At 39.4% G+C, this 20,595-nt stretch overlaps 1 protein-coding gene and 1 long non-coding RNA gene across 2 annotated transcripts in view; both read left to right on the forward strand.

Moving 5' to 3' along the window:
• Positions 1-554: 554 nt before the first annotated feature.
• Positions 555-2,067, forward strand: LOC119767642. The gene is made up of 3 exons (XR_005277627.1): positions 555-962; positions 1,019-1,094; positions 1,148-2,067. It is a non-coding gene; the product is annotated as an uncharacterized LOC119767642 (long non-coding RNA).
• A 786-nt stretch (positions 2,068-2,853) lies between these two features.
• Positions 2,854-20,595, forward strand: part of LOC6052539 (IDLSRF-like peptide) — a 62,076-nt gene continuing 44,334 nt past the window's right edge. The window contains exon 1 of the mRNA XM_038252478.1: positions 2,854-3,274. Within this exon, the coding sequence (XP_038108406.1) occupies positions 3,151-3,274 (124 nt within the window). The 5' untranslated portion in view covers positions 2,854-3,150. The remainder of the gene's footprint in view (positions 3,275-20,595) is intronic.

A 20,595-nucleotide genomic window follows, 5' to 3' on the forward strand; every position in this document is an offset into this window, starting at 1 on the left:
GGAAATCCTCTCAAACCTCCGGAAATCGACCACTCTCCGACACTGTCGACATGTCGTTTGAGAGCGTAGTGCGGATCGCTTCCCGATTCAGACACTAGATTTAGCAAAATTATCCCATAGTTAGCACTACTTGTTACTCGTTATCGTCATATCGTTATCCTATAGTCGTTAGATTTCAGTTAATAAGTCAAACATTAGCTGTAAGTCTGGATCGATGTGCCATTGTAGCAAGAGTTAGAACAACAAAAAACTGAGCTGGAGACACTTTAGGCTAGGAACGCTAGCCAGCTGGTCACTATCTGTGCAGATATAGTCTACAGCATCGGGTTTGTTATGTTTGTAAGCTGTACTTGTTCTGGAGAGCCTCGAGCTTTCGTGTCTTAGTTAGCTTTTGAGGGTAAGGCATTGCGTCCATGACCAGTAAAGTCTCCAGCACACTTTTTAGGGAAAGTGAAGTTTAGAGAATTTTCCGTGTGGGTCTGCCATCCCACACGGAAAATTCTGCGGCAATGGCAGGATTATGTTACATTTATGTGAATCACTTGTAAGAAATGTGTAGTTGTTACTCATTGTGCCTAAACATCGTCCGCGCAAGCTGCAGCAAAAACAAAAATGCCGATAGGGCACACGGCGATGACACTTGAAAGCGCTTCAGCTGCGAGAATTTTCTTGCGCTGTCAAACGATCGCAGCGTGAGAGCGAAAAGGAGAGGAACATCTACTTCCGCTGTGGCTCGTCGTGCAAATCGTCCTCTGCAGCGGCGAGGCGTCATTGCAAAACGAGTGGTCGACGGTGAAAGGTGCGTGCGTGCCGTCGCGAGCGAGACACGCGGAAAAGTGGTGCCGGTCCGTCGAAAAGCAGAACAACTAAAGTGGGCTCGAAGCCAAACCCGGAAGATCAAACGCGGCAAGGCGGAGCCCGGCGCAAAATTCCGCGACAAGAAACGTCTCCATCGCTCGAAGGTAAAAACCACCGCAAAGTCCCCAACTCGTGCTGATCTTGCTTGATTTCTCAACAGGCACGCCACGCAATCTCAAGATCTGTCCCACACTCGTCATTCAGCGCTTGGTCGGTCGCTGCTGAACGAATAAAAGGTAACACTTGATTGCTTTGCAACTGGTCCGTGCTAAAAGAGCGTTCCCAACAGGTGCCAGTCTCGCCCGGAATCTGGCCAACACCGAACACCCCCCGTCGAGTTCAAGCACGTCAAGAAGACCCATCCGGAAGAGGAGCAAAGCGAAAAGACCCTCGCAGGAGGGTCTTTTTTCGCACACGCTCAGCGCGCACAGGGCTCGACGGGCGTAACGAGGCGGTCCAGGATCAACTACGCCACACGCCTGGAGCTGCGCCGAGGATCAGCAACCGTGCGGACGGATCGCGGACAGCCGATCGCCTTTGAGAACCCACGCGCTGGAGAAGTCCACGCGTACGCACGCACGGGGACCAGCACGACACGCACAAGATTTGGGGAGATTTGGCATCGGGTTCGTGCATGAACGCGGCCACGCCGCGCGACTCAAGCACACAAAAGAAATATCAACACGCCAGCCAGGGAGAGACCACACACGCACCAGCGCGCTCGTGATTCGTCCACGCATCAGGCAGCACAGTCGCCGCGGCCGATTCGCCACAGCTGCGCGCCAACAAGAATCAGCGCGTGAAGCAACACGTCTACGTTCGCGCGTCGGCATCCGGCGGCCAGTTGCTGCTCGCCGATACGCCTGGGACTGCAGAGAGTGAACAATTCGTGAGTGCTAGTTGTAAGTTTGGGGGTGCACCTACCAAGGACGCGAAGCGTCGAAGAACCCACGCGAAGCACAGGCAGGTTGAAAATTGTGAGGCGCAAAGCGCATGAGTCTGCTCACGCGCGCATGAGGGAACCGTGAGCGCACGAAGGGGCGCACGAGCGCATGTTAGGCACCGCGAGCGTATCGCAATTTTAGAATAAGCAAATTTCACACGCTGATGTAATGTTGGGAAGAATAGAGTTGGGTTTTTGGATGTAATTTAGCTTTTGTTTCGCCTTTATTTGGTACCGCATTTGTTTTGAGCTTACGGAGTGTCGCCTCCCAGTTTATACCGTAACAAAGGATATTACGGTTCTGTTCAGCTACGGAGGGGCAATGGGTGGTCTCTCATGCTCATGCTCAATTTTTTATCAGCTTTTATGCATTTTTTATACATTTCCAAATTGTTGCAGTATTTTTTTTCATATTAAAAATCCTTGCCTCACCTGAACAAGGGTTTAAAAAGCCCGTAACAAAAGTTATCAAATGATAAAACATACTTAATAATAGAGATAGTATGTTAGTCATTTGTATACTATAGGGATACAACTTATCTAGGCAAAATAACATTTTGATAAAATGAACTGAAAACCCCACTTCTCAGCCTTATTTTGTGCTTTCCAACAAAGATTTTGAGCAAACGCCATTCAATCTTGTGTCCCGTGGCATTTACGTCGTTATATCGCTTATGTGGTTATAGTTACTGAGGAGTGAGAAGACCAATCTCTAATATTGTTTGGTTAAATTTATAGGCAAACATTAAAAAAATCAGAAACACTCAAAATGGTGAACTGCTGACATTTTTACTTAAAGTTTCTCAAAAACGAAGCACATTAAATTTTTGATAAAAACTAAAATCAAATTTCAAATTTAATCTCGAATAAAAATGCAAATACATAATTTAAATTTGGCTACCAACTACAGACAATCCCATGTGCTACCCATTGGTGCTACCAATAACGCTGGCACGAACAAAAGGTTTTTTACCTTGAATTATTAATCCATCATCATCTTTATTCTGCGACTGCGCATAGATTTTCTGATATCAATGAAAAGGATGTCCTACTACATAAAACGTCATAGTTAATTTCTAGAGTTTGAAGAAATCGAATGTGTTGTCTATATAAAAATAAGTTTTATCGGGGTATAAAGAATATTCAACGTTTAGAAGGGAACATTTTCTTCTGACATGAGTACTCAATATGATATTCCTACTTGATTAGAAACTTGGTTCAAATAAGTTAAATTAAATCAATGTGAAAATATTCTTAAATTGACCATTTCGTGTATATAAATAGGTATTAAAATCGGTGAAAAGATTAAGATAAAGTCATAACAACCAAAGGCGTTGAAAAAATCCTTTATGATGTCGAAAGCACACTGGTTTTTACTATGTAATGTTCTGTTCGCTTCTATACCAACTGCAGTTCTTGGAATAGACCTCAGTCGACTCTACGGACATCTTCCGCAGGTTTCAAAACGTAGTGGTGAGTATTTTGATTGATTCAGTTAGTCTATGTTCTCCAACTTAGTTTTAAATTCAAACTAAGATCCTATCAATAATCATTTAACAAGCATGCTAAAACCTTGCATTTAAAAGGAACATAAACTCGTTTTAAAAAAGTGTTTAACTCAGTTTTACGAATTAGTCATCTAATGTTCTAAAGTTCAGCTGTAAAAGAGTACACCGAGAAACGCGAAACCATCCTTTGATCGATCCGGAGTCAATGGTTTTACAGGTCGAAAATTTTCCATATGTCACACCCTCAGGCGAAAGGTATATAACACCCACTCAAAATCGATTTTGTTACTGTTTGTTCGAGTTTAACCATTTCGCATGTAAAATTGAGCAAGAAAATGTAAAAGGTACGAAATTATTTCGCAGGACTAGGGGTCAAATCAAAGAAAAAGGAAAAATGTTTCCAATTAACTCAGCTTGATTTTCTTTGCGCCCATCCCACATTGAACTTCGCATGCCAGGCCAGCTTCTAGCACCCTTTTTGGTAATTAATTTATTTTTGGCACGTTATTTCGTGGCTGGAAACAGGCCCCGAAAACTTTGCAGCTTCAGTAGTAATCGTATTTCCTAACCATGAGTTAATAAACGTACTTAATATTAATTTATATACAGCATTTGCGTTCTCCATCAATAAGGTGAACAAGAGAAACAACTTAACAAAACATAAATTATTTAAAGGGTCAGAGTTTAATTATCCCATACTATTAGTCCGTGCCACGTAGCCTGGTGGTAACGCTTCCGCCTCGTAACTGGTAGATCGGGGTTCAAATCCCGGCTCGGACCAACATATCTGGTGATCCTTTCCCTGCTGGATTCGATTGCATAGTGAAGGAAAGGTGGTGTACTGCCCATGTTCACTATTGAATGTTTTTCCCTTTTAAAATGTTATTCTTGATTCAAAAATTTTAAAAATATTATTTTTCGAAAAGATCGGAAAATTTTACGAATGAAAAACTGAGACTAGCTCGTCATGGTGAGTGTTTGGACATTATTTTTACTCCGCGTCTTTTTGTATTTTTTGCTTGTTTCGGTCCATAAAATATGTATAAAAGTGTCGATAATGATTAATAACAACGCGTTGTAGTGTAAGAATATCGAGTTCTAAGGATTTCCCTTGAATTTCGTCGAAAAAAGACAGTTTTGTTTTTGTTTTTTGCCTTCCTCACCTCACTGAGGCAAGGCTATAAAATCACTCGAAAAATGAACTTCTTAAATACACGTTCTAGATATACCTTCACGTATACCTATCGACTCAGAATCAAATTCTGAACAAATGTCTGTGGGGATGTGTGTAGATATGATTTTTTTCCACACGATTATCTCAGAACTGGCTGAACCGAATTTGGCCGGATCCGCCTTATTCTGTTCCTTTTGGGGTCCCCTAAGACCCCTTTAAATTTTATTCTGTTTAGTAAAGTATTTAAAAAGTTATGCCAAGAAAAAGATTTTTGTAGATACAAAAAAGGGTGATTTTTTGCATAACCTCAAAAGGCCGGGTCTTTTTGTTTACGTGCGAGGGTTGCGCCAGATGCGAAACGCCCGGTTGCCACATCGCTTCAAATGAGAGTCTGCATGTTTTCTGGAAAAGTCTGTATCAGGTATATATTTTTTTCATAAACTTATTTTCATTATTACTTTGTAAATGTGAGGAAGGCACCACCCAAGGCTGTAGGTAGGTAGAAAGCCATGGGCACCACCCACCTAATGGTGGATTAAGAAACGTTTTTTTTATCTACGGGAGCTTTCGCGCGATCCCACCTAGCGACGTTCGTTTTCTTTTGTTCTTTTGTTCGCGCGCTCGGGCGGTTGTTGCAGGAGAGCTTTCAAGCCGGGTTGCCAAATAAACGGTAGAGGAATCCGCAAATCAGATTTGGCAATTCGCGATTAAAAGCTCAAAAATTCCGACAGATGGCGCAAAGCATCGAAGAATGACGATTCAAATTTTCGCTGTTCGGTTACATAGGAATGCAAACTTAAATTTGAATTTACAGCTCTTAGAACAACTTTTGAGAAAAAATTCAAGTATTACGAGTGTAAACTTTTTGCCCTCTATATATAAACGCAATAAAAAGATTTTGAAAAAAAAAATTTTGAAAAAAAAATTGTTTAAAATGATAGAGCATCAAAAGTTAACAAAGTATCAGCTCGAATTTTCGCTCAAAAGTTGTTTTGAACGCTGGAATTTAACAAAACAGAATTCGCATACATAACCAAAGGGCAAAAATTTCAATCGACATCCTTCGCTCTGTTCTGCTACTCAACACTAGATGTCGCATGTTGTTTAGCTTATGAATGCCAATCGATTAGGTTTTGTCACAGACTTTTCTAACGGTTTGTGCGTGCCGCGATACTTAAAGTAAAAAAAAAATAGTTTTAAGGTGAAATTTGTATGCTTTGTGGTCGACCCAGTTTTTGTTCGTTGTCTTGTTTACCACAAGATGACTAGGACGACAGGATGTGTTCCGAAGCAGCATGAGGGAGCTCAAACTGCTCGTGATTGAGGACCCGCAGCTGGAAGACCGACGCTGCAAAAAGGACTAAAGGATGTTTCAGAAAATTGGTGAGATCTATCCAAACTGAATCTTTCAATTCTTGGATTGGACCACACACACACACACGCAGATCGGAAAATTTTACGAATGTTTCATGTTTTTACATTGAAAATCGGACCATTAGTTGCTGAGATATCGACAATAGAAAATGGTGGGCTGTTTGCGTGAGACTTAGAAAACTTCAATTTTCCTTTTTTTCTTTAAGCCGCTGTATCCCAGCAAAGAGAGGTCCAATCTTCAATGTCTCTTTAACAATGTATAGTAAATTTTCTGAACTTCTCAAAAAAAAAAATTTTCTGAAATGGTCACTCATAGTATAGTCACAGTTTTTTTGAATCGAAAAACGGCAAATATTTCGCTAAAATCAAAATGTCGGTGGCTATATCTTGAAAACGGACCACTTTATCAAAAAATGTGTAAAGTACTTTTCGATTGCAATATCAATTTTGCATAAAAAAAATTAGGTCAAAATATGTTTTTGTTTGAAATTTCGTTTTTTTTCCAAAAATCACATTTTTTTTCAAAAAATTATAACTCGGCGCCAGATTTTTTGACCATACTTCTCTATTGCTCAAAAGTTGGGGAATTTGGTCCCCTAAAACATATCAAAAAATCTCAAAAATCAAAAAATATATATTTTGGGCAATTGAGTTTTTGTGAAAAAAAAAGTTGATAAAAAATCGGATTTTTTTCCGTATACCTATTTTTTGTCTCAATAGTCCTTAACAATACCTACAATTTTGCTGAAGACACCAAATTGATCAGAAAATTCACTCAAAAGTTATAGCTATTTGAATATTTACGTACCATATTTGTATGGAGACTTGCATGGATGAACTAATGACACAAAATAGCTTCCCCCTCAAAGTTTGAGCCAACTAAAAAATACAAAAAATAAAAATGGTCGAAATCGACCAATTTCGTAGAGAATTGCTCCTATGAGTTTTACATTATCTTCAACATGTTAACATAAAGTAAAGATAATTAATAAATAATTGAATAATAATTATTAATTATGTTTGATTAAGATTGAAATATTAGAAAAAATAAAGGGTACTAAGTTCTCAATGTTAGTCTATGATTAACTTAAAAATATATGTATCGATATCGACTTTGTCGATCTATTATGCGAAACCAGAAAGAACACTTTCACGCGCAGCGTAAGAAGCGCAAGCGTAAATGTGCTGGCGTTTATGCTTCGACTTGACGACTTGTCGATCTTTCGAGCGAGAACGAGCCGGGACTTCAAAGTTGATGTTTAGTATATGATTCTGTCTGTCGGGACCATGGTGTAGGGGTAAGCGTGGTTGCCTCTCACCCAGTCGGCCTGGGTTTGATCCCAGAAGGTCCTGGTGGCAAATTTTGAGACGAGATTTGGCTGATCCGTCGGACAGGGAAGTAAATGTTGACCAGGTCATTAGCTCAGTCCAGGTGTAGGAGTCGTCTCCCTGGGTCCTGCCTCGGTGGAGTCGCTGGTAGGCAATTGGACTTGCAATCCAAAGGTCGTCAGTTCGAATCCCGGGGTGGATGGAAGCTTAGGTGCACTAGCGTGCCCAGGGTGGGGCAACATGGGGCAGTTGCCCCACCATCCTCAGAAATTTGTTTTAAAATTGCCAAGGGGGTGTCCATAAACGACGAAATTTTCAAAACGCTCATATTGTTGCCCCACCTTCCTTGAGGATCTGGGCGCGCTAGTGCTTAGGTGTAAAAAGAGGTTTGCAATAGGGACGTGGCGTTACATCGTGTTGCCATCTGGTTTTTTAAGTGCAAGAGTGGAAAATTGCTGAGTCATCGTCTAAAAATAGACGGCGTCCTATCTCGCCCAGCAAAATGAAGTCGATATAGTAGTCGGTTTCGATGAGAAAAAGTGGAAAACGTGGTCTAAAAATAGCGACGCCATCCCCCTATGCTTTGAAGTGTTTTTTTCTCTCTTGCAATTCCCGGTGGTATTGGAGGAATCTGCCTTCTTTGATGTCCACCTTAGTAGATTCCCAATTTGGATCCCGTAAACAAACCTGCTAAGTAGGGGAAATCTACTCATTTTAATCCTAATAAGCGGTCGTGTTTGAATGATGCTGGATAATCTAGAGTCTCCCTTGAATTTTACTAAAACCAAGTACACCAACGAGTAGAGCAAGTTTTTGTGAACATTTCTGTTTATTTTCACTTTCACTAAAAGTTATTCTATTTCTTTACCAAGCATTTAACAAAAAAAATCCCTAGGGTATTCTAATCGAGGCGAATGCATTGGGCCACGCCCATTTTTCTAATATCGGCTTAGTTCTTTTTTCTTCCAACACTCTGTCGAGTGTTGCCATTCGCGCTGACAGTTCAAACGAACACTCACGAAAAGTGGCATTTATAGGGAAAGTTTCCTGGCATCGCTGGCTGTGCTGCTGGTGGTGTTGACGGCCAGCCTTTGTTCTTTTTTGCCTTCGTCTCTCGCTCGGTTTTCTTCAGCCTTCGATTGGAATGCAAAGTGAAAATTGAAACGTCAAACGACTTGGCGCGTTTGTTTTTGATGGCGCTTGCTAATTTATTACATTTTTCGGGATTATTCTTCAAGTGAGTGCCTTACTAATGATCAAAAGAGCATGTTGCCGGTAGTTGGAAGCAATTTCATATCTTAAGCGCCGTGAAAAAGTAAGCGAAAGTGAAAAGTTAATTTTGGCGATATTCATTAAGCGTTTGAGGGATTCTCGTGTGTGTCACTGTGTGTGCCAACAAAATGATGAGAAGTGGTCTCGCAAAATACAAATTATGATCAAAAGTGCATTAAATGTGATCTTTTTGGCCAGTAAGTGGCATACATTTGAATGCTTACTCGAGGCGGTGCTGTTGCTGGTAAGTTTATAGCCCAAATAGTATTTTTGGAGCTTTAATCGAGCATCAAACTCTCCATATGACGAAGATAGGTGTTTGATTGGAAAGGGTAGATTTCCCCTACTAGCTATTGTATGTATCAAACGAGCTATGCAAAACCATCTCCAAATTTGCCGTGCGGATTCAGGCTCGAAAACTTCCACTCATCAGCGGCAACGTCTAGCTCCTGGCATCAAATCGTCGACATTTCAATTTCAATCAAAAAATCTCCTACCCAGTTTCTCAGCTGCGTCGGTAATGCAGTTGTGTACAAAACGTAAATAGAATGGAAGAGGGAGATAAAAGAGAGAGGGAGAGAAATATTTTTGCTTCTCCCTTTTTTTACCTTTTGTGTAGGGTTGAATCAACAACAGTAGAGGTTGCGGTTTCGGGAAGAGTTGCTTTGCTCCCGGTGCAACGTCTTGATGGATCACACCCGGAAAGGTTCAATCGATAGGCACTGGCAGGCGCAGATGCACTTGAAGAATTTGCGGGGAAAGGGAGAATCGAAAGCGTCCACCGAGGAAGGTTTAGCCGTAGGGGAGAGTGGGGAGACTTGATCTTTTTTTTGTATCGCACATAACTCTGTCAATTTCTCACGAAACTATGATCTTTTTGCATGAATTGAAAGCTTAAACATTCAACTATGTTTGGCTGATAAGGGTATTTCATCAGATAAACTCTTCGAATCATGCCAAGCGTTTTTCATAAATATTTTAAACCTGCATTTTCAAAATGTTGGGGGTAATTTGATTCCCCTTTCAACATTTTGAAAAAAATCTTCAGCAAAATGTTTCTTATTCATCCAAACTTTTAATTTTCTATAAGTTACAGCAATTTCACATTAAACCAGTACGTTTGTGTTCAAAATATAACAAGTTTAGCATGCAAAATAATTAAAAACTTAAAATTTTCATTTTTAGAACAAAATTGAGCATGTTTACAAAAGCTAGTAATTTTTGTTTACAAAACTTTTGAAAAATGGTTCGAACTGCAGTAAGTTATGTACAACTATACTAAAGGAAACTATGTACGAAAACCCAGCCCAATTATTTAATCTTGAGGATGATTCTAGTGACTGTAAAAATGCAGGGATCAAGTCTCCCTAAATGCACTTTTTTAAACAGTTGATTGTTAAAATAGTATGACGATAAATTTAACGTCAAATGCGTAAGGGTTCTCTAAGTTGATATGTTTATCAAACAATTCATGCATAAAAAATATTTTTTTGAATATTTTTTGGGTGTTTTCTATACTTATCAAAACAAAAAGATCTCTTTGAAGTTTTTTGCAGCACTTCTTAGAAAAATGGGTGTAACTCAATCTAAACATTTTTTAATTTTTTTCTTTGTTTTCTAAAATGAGTTTTGGTCAATTTCGCACAACTTCTAGAACAAAGCTAATTGTTTAACCCACATGCTGACGAGATACAGGCTTGGGATCAAGTCTCCCCGGGGATCAAGTCTCCCCACTCTCCCCTACGTGTCGTGTGAGACACGGATCAGGCAATATCCGGAAGGGACGCTTTACGACGATCTGGACTGCGGGGAATTTATTTTTTCCACGTGCAACGTGATAATGGACCATGCTAGCTGGAAATCAGAAATATAAAGAAATATAAAGAAATAAAAAAATCCATTTTTAACAGTAAGTTAATTCAACAAAAATGCACCAAGTCAAAACAACAAAAAAATTTTTTTTATTCAGATATGCTTGATTTTTTTTGCGTGTATGAATATTTTCGAAAATCTGACATTGAGATGGCATGTTCTGATCACAAATCTTTGGCAAAGTTTATGATAAGGTATTCCCTAAAAAAAAACCTTTTTTTTTCGAATTGTTGGCTAAGTTATATGATTCTAAAAAATCGACAAAACAAACAGAAAATATTCAGAAAAAAATATTTTAATGAGAAAATTGCTTGCATTTGATAAGAAATTTTATTATTTTAAATATAGTGTACCGTTTATTGAGTTTTTTGTTCATTTTTTTTATTCTTTAAATGTAGCAACCTGCGCTAACTAACATTCCCGTCCCTTAAAATTGAAATCTACAAACTGACATGGCGGGCACCGTTGGTGGCTGTTACCTATTCGCAACTGATCTAGTTTTAGCAATCATGGTGTTTTATCTTTTCGGCGCATTCATACATGCTGTCGACAAGGGAAACACCACTTGATAGTCGAAGCCTACACAGAAAAAAATATGTAAATTTACTCAGCACGTAATTACTGTTTCTTATGTAAACTCACTCAATGTAATGTTGAAATATGATGTAAATAGTAAAAAGTCATGGAAATTATTCCAATGTAAATCTAAATCTAATGTAAATCATGAATCTAATGGAACCGTTGATCATGGAAACTCAAATCTGATGAATTTCTACCCGTGTTCGGCTTCCTGTAAATTCCTATTTAATGTAAATCATATATCGAATGTATTTCTGCCAAACGTTGACTTCAAAACTACCCGAACTAAAAATAGTTATATTTGGTTCTCTTTCTATCGCTCTCATACTTCGCTGGCCCACTGCCTGAGCCACACCCTGAACAAGTTGATGCTTTAGCCGCTCGTTTATAAAATGCGAAGATGGCTCAGTCGGCAGCGGGTAGCAGCAGTAACACCGAACTTCCTACCCGTCGTCCGTTCGATTCCAGTCCACTTGGCGTCCGATTATTCCACTTGGCCGTCGACGAGAAAGCGTCCCCTACCTGTGAAACAACTTTTTAAAATCATAATTTCCTTTTGCTGCCCGCTTCACTCATTTTAAGATAGAACATAGGCCACACCCTTTTCCTACTGCAATCCATGTCGAGCTTCTCATTCCCATTGGCCAATCAGAATTAGTTGGTTTGAACTAATGTAAATTCAAAACTAATGTAAATTTTCCAAACTAATGTAAATTTTAAAAACTAATGTAAATTTCCAATGAATCTAATGTAAATTTCCAATGAACCTAATGTAATTATCCATCATTTATCATGATACCTTTTGGTACATGATAAATGTAAATTTACAGAAATATTTTTTTCTGTGTATGATCACTAGTGCTGAAAGAATATCACGGTTCTGTTCAGCAACGAAGGGGCAACCATGGGTAGTCTCTAATGCTCATGCTCATTTTTTTTATTCTTTAATTTTTTGTTTGAAATCTGGAAAAGAAAGAAAGAAACTACCATCTCTTAAAACAATTCAAATGGTTGGAAAAAGATGCGAAAGTTTCATTAATTTAACATTATTTTTTCGACCTGTCTTTTAGTTTTTCCAAAAATTAAACCTGAGAAAAAAAGTTTTTATAGTAAATGTTACCCAATAAGGTACCTTTTTTTATTGATGTTATACATATGTTCCAATATGGATCTCATTTTCAATGCTACAAAAAAATAAAGTGATTTTTTGACAAAGGACTTTGTCTTAAAGCTCTATCTGCGGTGTCAATGCAAAATTTTTCGAAAATGTAGCGTTACCGTCGCAAGCCCTCGGCGTGACATTCTGTTTCTGTTGCGTAGATGCCGTGAAAACTATTTAAGCTAAAAGTTAGCCTCTGGAGGATTTAGTGTCCATCAGACTTTCATCAAAGACGGACCTTACGTTGGTAATTTTATTGCTCACACACACACACACACGCAGGTGGTGCACGAACTTGAGAGGAGGTCCAAGAAGTTATTGACGGTAGCCAGAACGGTCACCGGAATACCGAAATTATTGGGAACAATTTGGTAGGATATCGGCCACACCCGGTGTGGCCAGTGCCCTGAGGGAAGGTTCTACCGGGAGGACATTTACGGAACCATACAAATTTGGGCAATATGGGTATCAAAATTCATGGTTTTTGATACTGGTAAGGGACCATCCAAAAACCACGTGGACACTTTTTTGGGAATCTCAACCCCCTCCCCTTCGTGGACAATTGTTCATACAAAAAAATCTTTTTGTATGGAGCGTGAACAATCGCTTACCCCCTAAATTGTCCACGTGGTTTATGGATGGTCCCTAATGAAAATTACCATTTTGGCAGGATTGGCCACACCCGGAGTGGCCATTCCCTGAGGAAGGTTCTACCGGGAGGACATTTACGGAACCATACAAATTTGGGCAATATGGGTATCAAAATTCATGGTTTTTTAAACTGGTAATGAAAATGGCCATTTTGGCAGGATTGGCCACACCCGGAGTGGCCATTGCCCTGAGGGAAGGTTCTACCGGGAGGACATTTACGAACCATACAAATTTGGGCAATATGGGTATCAAAATTCATGGTTTTTGATACTGGTAATGAAAATGGCCATTTTGGCAGGACTGACCACACCCGGAGTGGCCATGGCCATTTTGACCGGATTGGCCACACCCGGAGTGGCCAGTGCCCTTGGGAAGGTTCTACCGGGGGGACATTAATCGAACCATAGGACTTAGGGCAATATGGGTATCAAAATTCATGGTTTGGCCACTCCGGGTGTGACCAATCCAGTCAAAATGGCCATTTTCATTACCAGTTTCAAAAACCATGAATGTGGATTCCCATATTGCCCCAAGTCGTATGGTTCGATTAATGTCCCCCCGGTAGAACCTTCCCGAGGGCACTGGCCACTCCGGGTGTGGCCAATCCGGTTAAAATGGCCATTTTCAATACAAGTTTAAAAAACCATGAATTTTGATACCCATATTGCCCCAAGTCGTATGGTTCGATTAATGTCCCCCCGGTAGAACCTTCCCGAGGGCACTGGCCACTCCGGGTGTGGCCAATCCAGTCAAAATGGCCATTTTCATTATCAGTTTCAAATACCATGAATTTTGATACCCATATTGCCCCAAGTCGTATGGTTCGATTAATGTCCCCCCGGTAGAACCTTCCCGAGGGCACTGGCCACTCCGGGTGTGGCCAATCCAGTCAAAATGGCCATTTTCATTATCAGTTTCAAATACCATGAATTTTGATACCTATATTGCCCCAAGTCGTATGGTTCGATTAATGTCCCCCCGGTAGAACCTTCCCGAGGGCACTGGCCACTCCGGGTGTGGCCAATCCAGTCAAAATGGCCATTTTCATTATCAGTTTCAAATACCATGAATTTTGATACCTATATTGCCCCAAGTCGTATGGTTCGATTAATGTCCCCCCGGTAGAACCTTCCCGAGGGCACTGGCCACTCCGGGTGTGGCCAATCCAGTCAAAATGGCCATTTTCATTATCAGTTTCAAAAACCATGAATTTTGATTCCTATATTGCCCCAAGTCGTATGGTTCGATTAATGTCCCCCCGGTAGAACCTTCCCGAGGGCACTGGCCACTCCGGGTGTGGCCAATCCGGTTAAAATGGCCATTTTCAATACAAGTTTAAAAAACCATGAATTTTGATACCTATATTGCCCCAAGTCGTATGGTTCGATTAATGTCCCCCCGGTAGAACCTTCCCGAGGGCACTGGCCACTCCGGGTGTGGCCAATCCAGTCAAAATGGCAATTTTCATTACCAGTTTCAAAAACCATGAATTTTGATACCCATATTGCCCCAAGTCGTATGGTTCGATTAATGTCCCCCCGGTAGAACCTTCCCGAGGGCACTGGCCACCGGGTGTGGCCAATCCAGTCAAAATGGCCATTTTCATTATCAGTTTCAAATACCATGAATTTTGATACCCATATTGCCCCAAGTCGTATGGTTCGATTAATGTCCCCCTGGTAGAACCTTCCCGAGGGCACTGGCCACTCCGCGTGTGGCCAATATCCTATAAATGTGGTCCCAAGCCCATTGCCCCAAATCATTCTGGTCCGGTGACCGTCCTTACAATCTTCATAAGAACAGAATTCCTCCCAATTTAGTGCACAAACTGTGTCTTTCAATGTGTGCGTGTGTGTGTGTGTGAGCAATAAAATTACCACCGTGGATCCGCTTTTGTCGAAACCTCGTAAGGCACTGAATTTTTCTGAGGCTATCTGTTAGCTTAAATAGTTCGCATGAAATGTGGCAACAGTGGTGCAACATTCTCGCGTGACAGTTCCACGTAAACAGGAGAGGAGGCAAAATTTGCACCATGTTGCCACATTTCATGCGAACTATTTAAGCTAACAGATAGCCTCAGAAAATTCAGTGCCTTACGAGGTTTCGACAAAAGCGGATCCACGGTGGTAATTTTATTGCTCACACACACACACACATTGAAAGACACAGTTTGTGCACTAAATTGGGAGGAATTCTGTTCTGGGTATGGGACCAATTTTAATTTCCAGGAGATACAGGTAGGTTCTACCGGGGAATTTACGGAACCATATGACTAGGGGCAATATGGGTATCAAAATTCATGGTTTTGAAACTGGTAATGAAAATGGCCATTTTGACTGGATTGGCCGAGTGGCCATTGCCCTAAGGGAAGGTTCTACCGGGAGGACATTTACGGAACCATATGACTTGGGGCAATATGGGTATCAAAATTCATGGTTTTTGATACTGGTGATAAAAATGGCCATTTTGGCAGGATTGGCCACACCCGGATTGGCCATTGCCCTGAGGAAGGTTCTACCGGGAGGACATTTACGGAACCATACAAATTTGGGCAATATGGGTATCAAAATTCATGGTTTTGAAACTGGTAATGAAAATGGCCATTTTGACTGGATTGGCCACACCCGGAGTGGCCAGTGCCCTCGGGAAGGTTCTACCGGGGGACATTAATCGAACCATACGACTTAGGGCAATATGGGTATCAAAATTCATGGTTTTTTAAACTGGTAATGAAAATGGCCATTTTGACCGGATTGGCCAGTGTTCTCGGGAAGGTTCTACCGGGGGGACATTAATCGAACCATACTTGGGGCAATATGGGAATCCACATTTATGGTTTTTGAAACTGGTAATGAAAATGACAATTTTGACCGGATTGGCCACACCCGGAGTGGCAATTGCCCTCGGGAAGGTTCTACCGGGGGGACATTAATCGAACTATTCGACTTGGGGCAATATGGGTACCAAAATTCATGGTTTTTGATACTGGACATGAAAATTACCATTTTGATTGGACATTTTCCGAACCATACTTGTTTTGGCAATTTATTTCCACAGAGGTGCCAAAGATTGAAAACATTTTATAGGAATAAATTATTTAGGATTAAATACATAGGCAATGTTTTAAAAATATAAAATAAAATAGAATATTTTTTAGGAGTTTTGTACAAAGTTCTTTGTCATATTGGTCATGTAGAACATAACCACCTGCACCTTTTTTTATAAATTTTTCTATTTCAATTTCAATATCAAGATTTTTCTTCAGAATTATCAAACAAAACACTCTTTCGAAATGGTATTGTGGTGTTGTTTAAAATGTCAAATGTTTAAAAAAGCAGTAAAGATTTTTTGAGATGAAAAATATAATCATTTGATTGAAAATAGTTACAACTCGAAAACTCCACTTTATCAAACAGTTTTTCAGTAAAATTTACAATATTTTCAATGTATTTCAGCAGGAAAAAAATAATCGAAAAAAATACATGGGCATTGTGTGGCCTTCCCAGTACTTGTTTTCTAACAATTCTAGAAACAAGCCTTAACAAGCCTTAATTCTTCGATTGTTTTAAAAATCACTTTTTAAGTGTTTTTGAATAACCCTGGCTCAATAAGGTTTCAAAAACAAAATTTAGTTTAAATAAATGTCCCCCGAACATTGTGCACAGTTTTTTTTCTCCAAAATTTAAGATTCTTATACAAAAAAACGATATTTGGAATTTAAAAGAAACGCCTATAAGCGAAAAATTATAGGGGTACCAGCAGCTTAAGCAAAAATAAAAAGGGTACCTAGCCAAGAAAAGGTTGAGAACCGTTGCTTAGATGATCAACAGTAAAGTTTCATAATATCAGATTTTTGTGGATTTGAGAAAATCAAGGTTTGTTTCAACGCAAAATCGGCGTTGATTATATTCAACAAAAAAACACTCTTCGCTTCCCAGTCAACTCAATCGGAATTCTGAAACGGAATTCAATTCGAATCGTTTCGTGTTCGAACCGGTTGTTGCGTTTGAAACGGAATTTGTTTGTTTATTTTTCAACAGGCACTTATTGCTCAAATTAACTTAAAACTAAGACTAAAACTAGAATTTGTATACGATTCTAATTTGATTCCGTTTCAGAATTCGGATTGAGTTAACTGGGCAGCTCCAAATTTGCACCAAGTCCCGATTTGACAGCGGGCGAAATTCTCGAAATTATTCTAAGCCCAAAAGTTACACTTTTTTCTGTTCGAGCCCCTGAACTGGTAAAGATGTAACTTTTACACTTTTTGCAGTTCGCCTTTTACACTTTTTTCAGCTCGAGGGTTGAAACTAGTCGGTGGTGTAAAATCGAACTGCAAAATGTGTAATGCTGATTCTCCGTGTACATCTGTCATAAGATTCAGATTCGGAATAAAATTTAATAATAACAGTCGGAAAAGTGGTCCCACACACGTGCGAAGTACGTTGCCGGAGGTATTGTCGGATGGTATTGCCGTCGTCGTAAACGAGCATCAGATGCGGGACAATTCAATGAATATACCCCACCGGCGGTAAACAAAAACTTTGCCGCGATTACACGCCCAGCCGGAGCACTAACCCAGTCAACTCCATCGAAATTCTGAAACGGGATTCAATTCGAATCTTTTACGTATTCCGTTTCAAACGCAACAACCGGTACGTACACGGAATCGGTTGTTGTGTTTGAAACGGAATACGTAAACGATTCGAATTGAATTCCGATTGACTTAACTGGGAAGTGATGCGCAGGAAGTCACCGCGGGTGGAGGTGAGATATACCGATGCGGACGTCCATGATCATCAACAATCAAAAGGCGGAGCATATGGCATGTTCTGGGTCACTCGCCGGAAGAGGAGACACGTATGGCCTGTTCAGTATGATCGAGTTTCGCAAAACAGCGATTTGGTAAGTTTGGAACCTGTAACCGCTTAAAAATGAGATGTTAGTATTTCGTGAGTGCCATCACCAAATGGAGCCTAACATTTCAAAAGGGCACATAACTTTTGTAAACAATAGTGTATCCCTTTCACTCAAATGACAGTTTACATAAGGTATGAAAGGGACACACTCTTGTTTAAAAAAGTTATGTGCCCTAATGAAATGGCAAGCACGAAATAGTTCGAGGAGTGCAACAACGAGTTGCTGTTGTTGTCGCCCTGCACGCAAAACGGACATTAGGTATAAATTCCTAATTTTTAGGTATAATCGAACCTGACTGCAATAAGGTATTTTATTACTAATCGGCTATTAGTAATAAAATTACTAGTCGCGTTTTTGTACGAGAATTCCTAAATTTTAGGTATAATTGAAGAACCAATATACCTAAATTTTAGGTATTTTCTGGAAAAGTGAGGGATCCAAAATAACTTATATTTAGGTGGGTAATTATCTACCAACTCACACGAAATCGGGAAAAGTTGCCCCGACCCCTCTTCGATTTGTGTGAAACTTTGTCCTTAGAGGTAACTTTTGTCCCTGATCACGAATCCAATTTCCGTTTTTTGATATTTCATGACGGAGGGGCGGTACGACCCCTTCCATTTTTGAACATGCGAAAAAAGAGGTGTTTTTCAATAATTTGCAGCCTGAAACGGTGATGAGATAGAAATTTGGTGTCAAAGGGACTTTTATGTGAAATTAGACGCCCGATTTGATGGCGTACTCAGAATTCCGAAAAAACGTATTTTTCATCAAAAAAAAAAACACTAAAAAAGTTTTAAAAATTGTCCCATTTTCCGTTACTTGACTGTAAAAAATTTTGGAACACGTCATTTTATGGGAAATTTAATGTACTTTTCGAATCTACAATGACCCAGAAGGGTCATTTTTTCATTTAGAACAATTTTTTTCATTTTAAAATTTCGTGTTTTTTCTAACATTGCAGGGTAATTTTTTAGAGTGCAATAATGTTCTACAAAGTTGTAGAGCAGACAATTACAAAAAAAATGATGTATAGACATAAAGCGTTTGCTTATAAACATCACGAGTTATAGCGATTTTACGAAAAAAAGTTTTGAAAAAGTAACTTTTTGCGTTTCTCTTTGTTTCGTCGTCCGTGCCTGTGGCGGGTGCCCATGAACGGCCATGATCAACGACGACCAACATTTTCAAAACTTTTTTTCGTAAAATCGCTGATAACTCTTGATGTTTATAAGCAAAACCCCTTATGTCTGTATATCAAAATTTTTGTAATTGTCTGTTCTACAACTTCCCATTCACGACGTTCTAGCAGGATTCTAGCAGGGTTCTTACAGAGCTGGATATTCTTACAGTATTCTAGTAGAAATGTTCCACCGTTCTAGCAGGATTCTGACAGAACCAGCTCTGCTAGAATATTTCGTTACTGGGTTTGTAGAACATTATTGCACTCCAAAAAATAACCCTGCAAAGTTAGAAAAAACACGAAATTTTAAAATGAAAAATTTTGTTCTAAATGAAAATATTACCCTTCTGGGTCAATTTAGATTCGAAAAGTACATTAAATTTCCCATAAAATGACATGTTCCAAAAAAATGTACAGTCAAGTAACGGAAAATGGGAGAATTTTTAAAACTTTGTTAGTGTTTTTTTCGATGAAAAATACGTTTTTTTCGGAATTCTGAGTACGCCATCAAATCGGGCGTCTAATTTTACATAAAAGTCCCTTTGACACCAAATTTCTATCTCATCGCCGTTTCAGGCTGCAAATTATTGAAAAACACCTCTTTTTTCGCATGTTCAAAAATGGAAGGGGTCGTACCGCCCCTCCGTCACGAGATATCAAAAAACGGATCTCGGATTCGTGATCAGGAATAAAAGTTACCCCTTAGGACAAAGTTTCACGCAAATCGAAGAGGGGTCGGGGCAACTGCTGTGTGAGTTGGCGGAGAATTATCCAGGTATAATCCAAGATGGCGGACTATGATTATGACTAATTTCTAGGCATAAAATCCTAGAATTTAGGTATTTTCTGGAAAAGTGAGGGAATCAAAATTACTAATATTTAGGTATAATCCAAGATGGCGGACCATGATAATTACTAAATTCTAGGCATAAAAACCTAAAATTTAGATATTTTCTGGAAAAGTCAGGGATCCAAAATAACTTATATTTAGGAATAATCCAAGATGGCGGACCATGATTATGACTAAATTCTAGGCACAAAATCCTAAAATTTAGGTATTTTCTGGAAAAGTGAGAGAACCAAAATTACTAATATAAAGGTATAATCCAAGATGGCGGACCATAATTATTACTAAATTCTAGGCATAAAACTCTAAAATTTAGGTATTTTCTGGAAAAGTGAGGGATCCAAAATAACTTATATTTAGGAATAATCCAAGATGGCGGACCATGATTATAACTAAATTCTAGGCATAAAATCCTAAAATTTAGGTATTTTCTGGAAATGTGAGGGAACCAAAATTACTAATATTTAGGTATAATCTATGATGGCGGACAATGATTATTACTAAATTCTAGGCATAAAAACCTAAAATTTAGATATTTTCTGGAAGAGCCAGGGATCCAAAATAACTTATCCAGTTTTTTAAGCGAAGATGGCGTTCGAATTGTGAACGTCCGAAATGTCAAAAACGCTCAGTAGCACCAACATTAGAAAAAATATGGCATGCATAGCACACTTTTAAAAATCTGGATATTCAGGTATAATCCAAGATGGCGGACCGCGATTTTTTTTATTTTAAAGTGTAAATACCTAAATTTGAGATATTTTCTGGAAAAGTAAGGGTTCCAAAATAACTGATATTCAGGTATAATTCAAGATTGCGGGCCATGATTATTACTAAATTCTAGGCAAAAATGCCTAAATTTGAGATATTTTCTGGAAAAGTAACGGCTCAAGGTATAATCCAAGATGGCGGACCACGATTATTCC

The sequence above is a fragment of the Culex quinquefasciatus genome, chromosome 2 (genome assembly GCF_015732765.1).
Source record: "Culex quinquefasciatus strain JHB chromosome 2, VPISU_Cqui_1.0_pri_paternal, whole genome shotgun sequence".
Classification (NCBI taxonomy): Eukaryota; Metazoa; Arthropoda; class Insecta; order Diptera; family Culicidae; genus Culex; species Culex quinquefasciatus.